Source organism: Cicer arietinum, chromosome 3, assembly GCF_000331145.2.
Source record: "Cicer arietinum cultivar CDC Frontier isolate Library 1 chromosome 3, Cicar.CDCFrontier_v2.0, whole genome shotgun sequence".
Lineage (NCBI taxonomy): Eukaryota > Viridiplantae > Streptophyta > Magnoliopsida > Fabales > Fabaceae > Cicer > Cicer arietinum.
Window position 1 is genome coordinate 44745596 of NC_021162.2, and position 12978 is coordinate 44758573.

The 12978-nt window shown below is 34.9% G+C and overlaps 1 protein-coding gene across 1 annotated transcript in view; it reads left to right on the forward strand.

Annotated features, from left to right (window-relative positions):
- The window catches only part of LOC101510452 (protein SHOOT GRAVITROPISM 6-like), a 46053-nt gene extending 34059 nt beyond the window's left edge, over positions 1–11994 (forward strand). The window contains exons 41-51 of the mRNA XM_004493958.4: positions 29–124; positions 1076–1176; positions 6694–6799; positions 8006–8119; positions 8209–8283; positions 9189–9287; positions 10156–10227; positions 10325–10410; positions 10507–10600; positions 11285–11392; positions 11514–11994. Of these exons, the coding sequence (XP_004494015.1) occupies positions 29–124; positions 1076–1176; positions 6694–6799; positions 8006–8119; positions 8209–8283; positions 9189–9287; positions 10156–10227; positions 10325–10410; positions 10507–10600; positions 11285–11392; positions 11514–11693 (1131 nt within the window). The 3' untranslated portion in view covers positions 11694–11994. The remainder of the gene's footprint in view (positions 1–28; positions 125–1075; positions 1177–6693; positions 6800–8005; positions 8120–8208; positions 8284–9188; positions 9288–10155; positions 10228–10324; positions 10411–10506; positions 10601–11284; positions 11393–11513) is intronic.
- The last annotated feature ends 984 nt before the right edge of the window (positions 11995–12978 follow it).

A 12978-nucleotide genomic window follows, 5' to 3' on the forward strand; every position in this document is an offset into this window, starting at 1 on the left:
CAATACAAAAAAATATTTCTTTATTCAGATTTTAGCTAGAGATGGGGAACTTTCTGAAAATGAGAGGTGGATTAATCTCATTGGAGACATAGCCGGCTGCATATCTATAAAGCGGCCAAAAGAGGTATTATGTTTTAAAGTATACTTCCATATATACATTAGTTTATATATCCAAATGAATACATATTTGCATGGCCAGACAGAAAATGCTGATAAGTTATTGGAGTAGTTTCATTGTTATACATTTAAAAGTTGTAGATTTATGAGTTTGTGCTTCCTTCATCTGGTGATAATTTTGGCCCTATAATCCTGAAATGAAATGATTTTAAAGAATCAATTTGCTATTCCTAGAATAGGTTATTTTGGCATCACTTCAATGTTCCAGTCATTGCTAGTACTTATGGTTAGTACTTATGAAAAAGATCTTATAATTTATAGATGTTTATAAAGAAGTTACATACGAGAGGTTTCGAAAAATTTGAGTTTGAGATATAAAAAGTAATTTCTACGAATACCCAAAGCAATGTTTATCAAACTCCTAGTTTTTGTAAGATTCTTTTAATATATCCACAAGTAGTTGTGAGGAAATTTTTTCAAATTGGCTCTTATTATTTAAGATATCTTTAACATGAATACGAAGGGCGTTAGTTTGATGTTTAATTTGTAATTCTGTTTTGCTTCTCTTTTACCATAGGAGGATGCCTTTTGTATTTAGAACTATCTTTCTCTATTGTCAATATATTGTTTTACTCCACCCAGATACCTCCCTTATACTTTCCTACTCACAATAATTTGATTGAAATTTTGAGCAAGGAGTAATACATGCAAGAAATGAATCTATCTTATCATTTGTGTTATTGTAGTGTTATTGTTTCGCTGCAATTTTATGTGGCATTTGACATGCTTTATGATTCTCTACAAATAATATTAGAAAAAAGGTTTATAATTAGTGATCATTTGCTTTCTGTGAAGTTGCATGGTTGTGAACACCTGCTCAAAATTATTTCAGTAAGACAACTGTTTTTCTCATCAACAAAAAATTCTGATCAAGTCTTTTGTCCTGTTGAAAATATAGATCCAAAATATTTGTCAATTTTTGAAAAGATCATTGGACCGACCCCAGAAATACCAAAGGGAAGCTGCTGCTGCTGCCTTGTCCGAATTTGTTCGTTATAGGTGCGTATAGAATGATGCTTTGTATAAGTTTCCTTCCGTTAATGTTGGTGTATTAATTCTTGATATTGTTCAATGTACTATTTGGTGTCCTACTCGTGTTCCTTTTGGTTTAGGATATGGTTATTCTATAACTTTTGTTAAGAGTCTCACATCGACTAGATATATGGCCATAATGGCCTATACATTGTTTATAAGGCTTGGGTGTAATCAATAGCAGCCATAGCATGGCATAGCAGTTTTGAGGAGATTGAACCTGATTATGCCCTGTTATTCTTGCTGCATTAGTCACACTTCATATGTCGAATCTTGAATGTTCATAAGGCTTGGGCAGTTGCCGCCTTATAAGTCAATTTAATTGATGACTTTTCATGATGTACTTGATTCCTTTTAATGGGATCCAAAGGAGTATCACGCGGGCGACAATCAAGCATGCCTGTTTCTTCAAGTATATCAAGGGCATATTTTCGCTGAGTAATTGCTATTCCTGTCTTAGACTGACCAACCTCAATCCCCAAAAAATATTTTAGCGGCCCCAAATCTTTAGTCTGAAAGTTTTGAGTGTTGGAGCTGATGAATGCCAACCTGGTCATTACCTGTGATGATGATGTCGTCAACATAGACAAGAAGGTAGATGCAAGTGGTTGGTGAAGGGTGCAAGAAGAAAACCGAGTAATCAGCTTCACATCTAGTCATACCATACTCCTGGAGCACGGTACTAAACCTCCCAAACCAAGCACGGGGAGATTGTTTCAGGCCATATAGAGATCGGCGTAATCGACATACCAAGTGAGAAGAACCGCTAACAATGAAGCCTGGTGGTTGTGCCATATACATCTCCTCTTGTAACTCTCCATGCAGGAAGGGATTTTTTATGTCTAATTGATGGAATGGCCAGTGGTGAATAGCAGCTATGGCAAGAAAAAGTCGGACTGATGCGATTTTGGCAACCGGAGAAAAGGTATCCCCATAGTCAAGACCAAAGATCTGTGTGTATCCTTTTGACACAAGACGAGCTTTTAAGCGATCAATCTTTCCATCAGGCCCAACTTTGACTGTATAGACCCATCGACACTCCACTGTGGTTTTGCCATCAGGTAAAGGTACTAAATCCCATGTCCCATTGGAGTGCAAAGCAGTCATTTCATCTATCATTGCTTGTCGCCAGCCAGGATCAGACAAAGCTTCACCTGTAGTTTTCGGAATAGACACAGAATCCAAGGAAGCCACAAAAGCATAATAGGATGTATATAATTGATTATAGTTCAAATGACAAGCATATATAGGATTAGGATTTCGAGATGACTTGTTACCTTTACGTAGAGCAATGGGTAGTTCTGGTGTAGGATGTGGAGAGTAAGAGTCAGGTAGAGCAGGGGATGAGTCTTGAGGAGCGGGTGGTGGACGGGGCCTCCGTTGGTAGGTGTGTAGGGTGGTGCTAGAGACAGGGGTGGGAATGGAGACAGGGGTGGGTGCAATGGGGAGATTAAGGACCTTTGGAGAGAGAGATTGTGACTGACCAAAATCATTGAACTCTTTTGCAGTAGAGAGAAAGAAGGGGCGAGTCTCAAAGAAACTGACATCGGCAAAGACAAAGTATCGTCGAAGATATGGGGAGTAGCACCGATAACCTTTCTGCAGACGAGAGTAGCCGAGAAAAGGACACTTAAGGGATTTTGCAATCAACTTATCTTTTCCTGGAGTAAGGTCATGAACAAAACATGTGCACCCGAAGACGCGGAGTGGTAGGGTATAATGATGTTGTTGAGGAAACAAAATAGAATGTGGTACCTTGTTTTCAAGTACAGAGGAAGGCATACGGTTGATTAAGTAGCAAGTTGTGAGAATTGCATTTCCCCAAAAACGAGAAGGTACATTATTGTGAAGGAGCATGATACGAGCCGTTTCTACCAAGTGTCGGTTCTTTCTCTCAGCGACACCGTTTTGTTGAGGGGTATGAGCACACGAAGTTTGATGGAAGATACCCTGTAACAAAATATTGAAAACCCAAACATGAAACAACACGACTCGGACCCCAAATATCATAATGAACTAAAGCAAAAGGAGACGCAGCTTTTTTATTGACTCTGTCAGGAAATAAACTAGTATGTTTCCCGAACTGACATGACTCACACTTTAAGGTAGACACTTTTGACAGACTCGAAACCATAAGATGCAACTTTTGAAGGCTAGGATGGCCCAAACGTTAATGGATAATAAGTGGAGACTCGACGGCAGAACATGCAACAGGCGCTGTAGGTGCCGAAAGGTAATATAGGCCTTGAGACTCATGTCCTACTCCAATTGTCGTCCCAGTACTCCGATCCTGCACAAGAACATAACCATTAAAAAACGTAACAGAGTAAGGTAGGGTACGAGTGAGTTTACTGATGGATATTAAGTTAAATGGACAACCAGGGACATAAAGCACAGAGTCCAAAGAGAGTTTGGGTATGGGATTTGCTCGGCCAATACCATGACATTTGGTTTGTGACCCATTAGCCAAAGTAATACTAGGTAGTGTGTCCATATAAGTCAAACATGAGAAAAGCAATTTATTACCAGACATATGATCAGAGGCGCCTGAGTCAAGTATCCAAGGTCCAAGTGAAGAAGATTGTGTAACAAAGGAAATAATAGGATTACCGATCTGAGCAACAGAGGCAACTTGTGTGGTAGTTTGCATTTGCACCTTTAGCTTGATATACTCATTATATTATGTGGTAGAAAGCGTGACTTGATCACTTGTGTCAAGGGCCTCAATTTGAGCAACATTGGCGACTCTAGGCTGCAGTTGATTAGCTTTGATGCGACATTGTGCTTCAACGTGGCCAAAACGGTTGCAATAATTGCATCGAGTTCGACCACGGTTATGTCCACGTCCTCCTCCTCTACCACCTCGTTGATAAGAATTAGAGACGAGTGCAGTAGATTCAACTGGCACATTGAGAGAAGCAAGGTCTGGAGCACGAGCTGAAGGAGCCGAAAGACACAGTAATTGTTCACAAACAGTTTCATATGAGGGGACAGTAGCACTAGATAGAATTTGGTTGCGAACTGAATCAAGATCTGGTGTAAGACCCGCAAGGGCCAGAACTATAAAGAATTTTCCACGTTGTTCAGCATGTGTTTCAGCACTGTCAGTATAGGGTATAAGTGCATCAAAGTCAACAATCAAACTATCAAGCTTACCTATGTAGCTTTGCATATCCATTTCTTGTTTCTTCATGGAAATAAGATTAGAGACTACAGTATATAAACGATTAACGTCATTGGAGTATGTCTTCTTTAACTTTGCCCAAACATCATAACATGTTTTAAACGAGCGAAACTGAGATTGAAGTTTGACATCGATTGAAAACCAAAGAACGTTGCATAGAGAGGCATCAATTTGTTTCCAATTGTCTTGATCTTTGGCAGCGACATCCTTGGACTGTTTGAGCAAATGGTCTTTACGACCTTGTCCTTGGAACCAAAGTTCAATGGCTGCTGCCCATCCTGCGTAATTGGCTGCACCTACCAATTTTTCGCACGGAGTCAAAGGAAGCTTGGTGAAACTGAACACGGAAGAGGAGGCAACAGCAGATTTGGTGTTGGACATGACGATCAACGTTAGGTGAAAGAGAAGAAAAGATGTTGAAAAATCACCAGAAGTTGAAAAAGGACTTTGGAATGTGCCTTAAAGGCCCTGAGCGACAACTGACTTTGAAAAAAATTGGTGGCCAGATGTGTCACCGTGTTTGCTGGAGTTTGGCAGCGCAAAAAATAAATAAATAAATAAATGTCAGCGTGTTCGCCGGAGAATTGCGCGACGGTCTGTGGTGGTGGGTTGCACTAGAATAGTATATGCACAGCTGGAATGGATAAACACAGCTGGAACACAGAATTTTGAAGAGGAAAAAGAATAAAAAATAAAAGGGTTATAGCACAGTTGGAAAAGGCAGAGCAGTCCTAGGATGAACCTGCTCTGATACCATGTAAAATATGTTATTTGTGTATTTTTGTGTGTCTCAAACTAGATCACGCATCTATTTATAATGAGGTTACAATAATTACGTTCAAATATTAGGGACTTGTATTTGACTAGAAGTTCTACCATTGAACTTAGGAAATTGTACAGTCAAAGAATAATAAATCATAATATGACCTGGATCATCATTAGAGCTGTCAATTTTACAAGTCCACTAATTATTGGCCCCAGTCCACATGTTGGAGTGGTAAAAAATTTCATAGTTTAAAAGGGCCCCAAAAAGGAAAGACCCCATAGCCAAAAAACCCCTAAAATTTTGTGTGTTTAGGTGGGAGCTTATGGTCCCACTTTTTCAAAAAAAAAAATCAATATATTTTTGAAAAAATAGTTACATACTTTGAATTCATACTTTGAATTCTAATAGTAATAGATCTTCTTAGCTATTTGATGCTTTTCAAACTCTTAAAAGGTGAGTTGCGCCAAACTCAATTTCAAAATTTAGTTCAAGAGGTGACAATTGCTCAATCCTTAAGGATTACTTTGGTCATATCTCTAGTCCATGTGGGATATCTTACACATAGGATTGGACATCTAGAGCGTGGACAAATGTTTGGGACTTCAATGTGATTCCGATTGCTTGAGAGATTAGCCCAAGCCTTATAACTATATAGCAATAGGATTACAATCAAGATCCCTTGATTATAGGGATAAGAATAAGTAACCTATAACTATCTAGTCATTTATTACAATCAGAGAAATGTATACTAGGAAATAGAACATATATGCTTAATGAAAAATAGTATCTCAACGCTCCCTCGAGCTGGTGCATATATGTCATACGCATCCAAGTTATTACATAGATAGTATATAGATAGTATATCTTTTGACCTCTAAGTGACTTGGTGAAGATATGAGGACTAGTCCTTTGTTAAACCATACCAGTTCATGCCAATTCCTCTTATAGCTTGGTTAGCAGTCCAATGTCTTGTTTTCTGATTGCCTGTCTCACAGGCTTTTGACCAAATCTGGCATTGGTCTGGTTCACAGATGATTTTGTTTGTTTGACTAACAATTACTTTAAACGAATATGGTGGTTGTTACTGACTTCTTAGGCAATATGCCTCTATTTGGTTTTTATTAAAAATATAAACCATACCTGGTTCTCCTCTTAATAGTTTAAGCTTTTGGGAGACTTAATTGTTTGCATAATAAGTGTCTCTATGATCAGGTAGTTAGGAGTTTTAATCCTTGTTGGCTCCATTCTTGATAATTGAATTAAAATTATTCACAAGGTAAGAAAGGCATGTGCATTTTCCTCACCTCAGGACCAATTAGCTCTTGCATGAAGGATGGAAATTGTCACGTATCTCCATTTTAGCCTTTGGGAGAGTCAGACTTAGACATTGTTTCATTTTTAAGTTTTTCACAATTAGCAATTGCAACATGCCGTCTTCTCACAATAATATTTAGTCACCAAGTATTCTTACATATATTAAAAGAGGTCTTTATTGTTGAGTTAAAGTGCTCATTGATTAACATCATTTTTACAGCGGTGGACTTGGTTCGCTTTTGGAGCAAATGGTTGAGGTTTTATGTAGACGTGTATCAGACGAGTCTTCTACTGTTCGGCGCTTTTGTTTGAGAGGATTAGTACAGGTTGTTTTATCATGTGACCACCGTTTCTTCATTTCAATGTTGGTTTAGCTGTTTTAAGTGCCTGGTTGCTTTCTAATTATCTGCTTTTTTTTCACGGCAAAAGTGTGGAGAACTACCTTCAACATTAATTTTGTATCAATTAGTCCATTGTTCCTTACACTTCAATTATTGTTGAAATAGGTTATTTTGTTAATTTGGATTATCTTAAAGCAGAACAGATTCTAAAAAATTTCCTTATTAAATCTAAATCGTTAATTAGCTGTATGAGTTGGTTACAACTGTAACAGAAAGCTTAACTGAATAACTGTAGGAGAAAAATCTAGAAGTGTAATCAATACAGATGAACAATACACACGAAGATACATAATGTGACCTGGATCATCATTAGAGCTGTCAATTTCACAAGTCCACTAATTATTGGCCTCAGTCCACATGTTGGAGGGGTAAAAAATTTCATAGTTTAAAAGGGCTCCAAAAAGGAAAGACCCCATAACCAAAAAGCCCCTAAAATTTTGTGGGTTTAGGTTGGGGCTTATGGGCTCACTTTTTCAAAAAAAAAAAATCAATATTTTTTTGAAAAAAAAAGTTCAATTTTTATTTTTTCCCGAGAAAATAAATTTTTTTCTCAACATTTTTCGGTAAAAAAATTTCGACTTTTTGTTTGATAAAAAAGATAGACAATTTTTTTGATTCGAGAAAAAAAAAATTCAAGAAAAATGATTTTGCTCACAATTTTTCGAGAAAAAAGTATTTTAGATTTTCTTGAGAAATTTTTCCAATATTTTTTCAGGAAAAATAAAATATCAAAAGATTTCAAAAAAGATATCTGAATTAACAAAACATTGGGCCTATGAGCCCCCTCCCTTAATCCCATTGAAATAATGACCTTAAAAAAATTATTTCAATAGGGGGACTAATATTAGGGGCTTAGTATGAGATTTTTTATGGGACTTTGGGGTTTTATTGACAGCTCTAATCATCATACTCTGATAGTTAACCAGTGAACTTCATGTTAATTAGTCATAAAATAACTGATAGGAAAAATAATTGAAGGTAAGCGCTGATTAGGACCAGTAAATGTTTCTCCATATGAGATTTAACTTATTGCTTTCGTTAATTTTTCAATTACTGGGAGGTCTATACTCCTGCATGATTCCCTGTGCTCCCTTTTTAAAGAATTAACATCTCCAAATATTGATGTTGCAGATCCCATCAATTCATATTCTGAAGTTTACAACTCAAGTCCTGGGTGTTATATTAGCTCTGCTAGATGATTCTGATGAATCTGTACAATTAACCGCAGTATCGTGCTTATTGATGGTGAAGTTGTTTGTTTCATCACGTGTTTCATTTTGTTTACTTTTTTAACCATTTTAAATTTAACTGAATAGTTTGCTTTTTTGCCTCAGATTCTCGAATCTTCACCTGATGATGCAGTTGAGCCCATTTTGCTTAATCTTGCAATACGACTTCGAAATCTACAAGTATGTCAGTTTATTCTTCTATGTATCATTTGAATTTTATTTTGCATTATGTTTCTATACAAATGTATCCCATATTTTTCTTCTGTAGATATATAATTGAAAATTTTCATTAATTGCTTACATGGCTTTTGCTCGAAGCAGGCTGGACTATTTATTTCTCAAACAACATTTTTATTGTTGAGCAATTATTTTCTGGAAAAAAAAAATCTCACTTTGTCTCCTACTTTTAAGATTCAATAGTTCAAAAGTAAATTTATTAGATATGACCCAAACCTTCTAAGTTCTTACCAATATTCTTTCTTCAAACATTTTTTCCTGAAAGATTGGTTCCTGAGAAAGGTCTTCAGAAAATTGGATATTGAGAAGGTCTTCAGGCAAGCTAAAAGATTTGCATGGCTATATCTGTAACTGTTGGAATTAAATGTTAGATTGTATATAACGAGTAGCATTTTCTGGTACAGATTGGCAAGTGATTAGTGCTTAATAGCTATTCTTAGAATTTGGGTTTGAGCCTAACTCAACTCAAGAAAACTGATTTGTAGAGTGAGAGGTGTCCATCACTTATTAAGTTATATCTATTAACAGTATTTTTCCATGTTGTGTATGTTATTTTTCTTATTTGATCAATAAATTCTACTAACAACATTGTAACTTATTAACTCAAGTCGTCTTTTCCTTTGACAAAAAGCCAATATTGCACTACACCATTATAAAAAATAGAAATTTGTGTAACTGTATGTATTAAACTAAAGCTAGTTTGTTGTTGTTTCTAGAAATTTCCATTTTTCAAGGATATTTTATCCTTGCTTAATATGTTTCTTAATATTTATGTTTCTAATGAATTAGAGAATTTTCTATTCAATAATATTTTTGGGAAATACTCAACACTATAATTTTAAAAACAGACAAGCATGAATGCAAAGATGCGAGCCAGTTCCTTCGCAGTATTTGGAGCACTAAGCAACTATGGAATTGGGACACTAAGAGAGCCATTTGTTGAGCAGGTATGTTGCTAATGTTGTTTGTAGTCATTACTTATTCTTTTTCCTGCTTTCTAAATTATGGACTAAAAAAGAAATTCTAGGTTCCATCTATTCACCTGCAAAGCCAATATGAAGTTGATGGTTGTTGGTAGTGGATTGAATGGGTACCATGTGGCAGAATAAGGAGATTTTTTATTCTTTGTTAATATCCATTTTGTTTGCTTACTATTTAGTTAAATTGCTAGCTTATTATAATCTTACCGTGATCTATTCATTTTGTGATTACCAGTATGGTTAGTTTAACAAAGTGATAATCACTATAATTTAAGTTTTGAAAGGCAAAGATAAATCTATTTAAAAGAATACAAGAGATAATCTAACCTATATTCGAAGTGTCTTTGAAGACAAAACAACTTTTAAACTAGCAGGAGAAAACTAATTACAAAGAGCAAAACATTATAATCACTTTGAATTTGGTAAAAATAGAGAGAAAAAGGTTGAACGTTTGAACTTTTTACAGGTAGACTGTTTGCCTTTGTATCACTGCCACCTAATGCTTCCTTTCAATACCCATGCTAAAGAATGTGAAATTGTTCATACAACCAAAATTATAAAAGTAAAAGTAATCAAATGTGTAGCCTTTTAGTAGTACGTTTCTCTTGCCATATAACCAGTGTTAGTAGTACTGTAAAAAAAACATGTTAGCATGTGCAAAACTTTCAATTGTACTTTGTGATATTTCCAACCAAGTGGCAAGTATACCATGGAGATTTTTCATTATTTTGGTGAATCTCATACTTGATGATAGGCCAGCTGAATTGATGATTGTCATATATTACTTCTTAGTATTTCAGCTAGCTCATTCCATGCTAATGATTGTTTTTCAAAGGTACATGCTGCTGTTCCTCGTCTGGTTTTGCATCTTCATGATGAAGATGTTAGTGTCCGACTAGCCTGCCGGGTAATCAGTCATCTCTTGGATTTTCCCTGAATTGGAGATTCATAGAGAAACTTCTAACATGCTAAATCATTTATTTTTGAAACATACTTGCTGACAGAATACCCTGAGAAGAGTTTTCCCATTGATGGAAATTGATGGATTGCTAGCCCTGCTAAACACACCGAGTTTCCTTTCTGATCACCGGTATGTTGACTTAGACAGATCTTAAAAAATTTATCTTTGCAATTATTTTTAAGAATTATCTTATGAGAAAATATTGCATCTGTCTTTATTGTTTAGAAGTGACTATGAGGATTTTCTACGAGACATTGCAAAGCAATTTACGCAACATCTTCTTTCCAGAGTTGATACTTATATGGCATCTACAGTGCAGGTTCATCTTCACCATAATGGGTTCCACACATGCTGTTGTACAACCTAACTTATTAATTCATGCATGCTTTTCACCATTAAAATCGTTCATGAATATTTATGTAACTGAAATTAATATTATATCCACAGGGTCCTCTTATATTATCTTGCCTTTCTGTGTTCCATCCCCAAACAATCTCAATCTCTAGGGGTTCTTTGATTATAATCCTTTTTGTTTATCCATTTTAGTCAAAAGGACTGAGTGCGTGTATAACACAAAAATACACCTGTATGTTTCTAATGTGGGCGTTGTACCTTTTTTTAAGTTTCTGTGTTTTTTTTGGTAGTGGTGTTCTCTGCAAGTTTAATTGTACGATTTATTCCTTATTATCTCCACACGTTTTGTCCTTTTTCTTTTGGTAGTGAGCATGATCCTTTCAACTGCAGCTGTCTTAGGTACATTTAGGATTTTAAACAGAGCCAAAAATCTTGTAATGGTAAATGATTCGTGCTATAAAGTTGGCTGGATCTTCATTTCGTTAACTTTCTGCTTGATTCTCCGCCATTGAGAGTATTATGAAACATGGAATAGTCCTACAATAATAAACCCCTTAGAAGACTTCAAAACCAATGCATTGTAAATTATATTTTTCGTGTCATATTTATGGTATTGAGAACTTAGCTGATTATTTTCTTGACGAGGCAGGCTTTTGATGCACCATGGCCTATAATTCAGGCAAATGCTATGTACTTATGCAGCAGCTTGCTCTCTTTATCGGACAATCAGCATATTTTAGCTGACTACCATACACAGGTATTTCCTGAATGTGCTTGCAATCTTTAGTCTTTAGGCATTTCAGCTTAAACTGAAGTTTCACCCTTTTTTTTTTTCTTGACAAGAATTGAAGTTTCACCTGATCTGTCTTGTCCTTTAGGTATTTGGGATGCTGGTTGGAAAAATGAGCCGATCACCTGATGCCGTTGTAAGGGCAGCATGTTCTGCAGCTTTGGGCTTGTTGCTCAAATCTTCCAATTCATGTTCATGGAGAGCAGTTCATCTTGATCGGTTAGAGTCGACAATAAGGAACCATGATGCGGAGTCCATAATAAACTAGTGATAACTCAATGATAAGCAACCATAAAGAACTAGTTTTTGGAAGTGGATCAGTCTGCTGCTCATGGTTATTTATTGGTTTCATAAAAGTCGTCTGCCTATGGATAGATCCACAGTGGCGTTTTGTACAGTGTTTGTTGTAAGCAATCTCCTCCTTGTTTTTTTTCTTTGTTAAATGTAAGTTAATGTTCAATTGATTGTGTGTTGTTGTATATTAATTACACTTCCATGAAACTCGTACATCACATTGGAGATTTCATTAGTTTCTATCTATTGATTACTTATCTGTAGAATTATTCTTATTGGTTTTTTGTTTCAATATATTGGATTGAGATTTTAAAACATCATTTTTATATAAAAAAAAATGTGAATTTAAAAAAAATGTAAGAATTAATGAAATGTAAGAGAAAATACTTTATTGATCTTAAAATAATTGACTATTAATTTTCAATACACTTATTTTCAATTGTATCATTTAATTAATAATATTTACATCATTTCTAATACAATATTTAATAAAGATAATTTACTAAAAGTAATATTATCTCTGTTTCATTTATATATATATATTTTTTAATATATGTGAAATAATTAAATTGTTCAATTATTCTTAGACAGATAGAGTAACAAAACACATCAAAAAATAAAAGTCGTAATTTTTGTTTTTGTTTATATACAGAGAAAAAAAAATCTCAAAAAAAATTCTTGTATATACATACAATACACTTACATATTACCTTTATACATTACTTTAAAGACTTTATATAATTGTTAAAGATTTATAAGCAAAAAAGTAATATTTATAAAATTGTTGTATCTTATCTAAATTTAAGATTATGTATATCAATTTTTTGATTATATTTTTTTTCTTATAATTTTGTTATTTCTATTTTAAAACGAGTGTCGTTAAAAAATTTATTTGATTGTTTGCACATTTTATGATATCAGATAATAATGTTTCCATTTCATATCAACGAAGACTTCCACTGGCAAAAACTCCGTCAACAAAGTCTTTGTAGTTGTAGACTAAGTCAGAGTGTATTAATCAGAACCAAATCATGGTGACCATCCAATAACTTAGTTGCAGGCTCGTGACCAATTGCAAAGAACAATCTAGAAACCTTCAAAATAGAAACCTTGTGTGTCACCACTTTCTTCACCTTCAACCGCCAAACTCTCTTTTTTATCTTCACCCTCATAATACTCAACCACCATCGAGTTCCATATCACAATATTACTACAACATTTTGATCTGCATTATCCACTATAATATTTATTCTTATTTA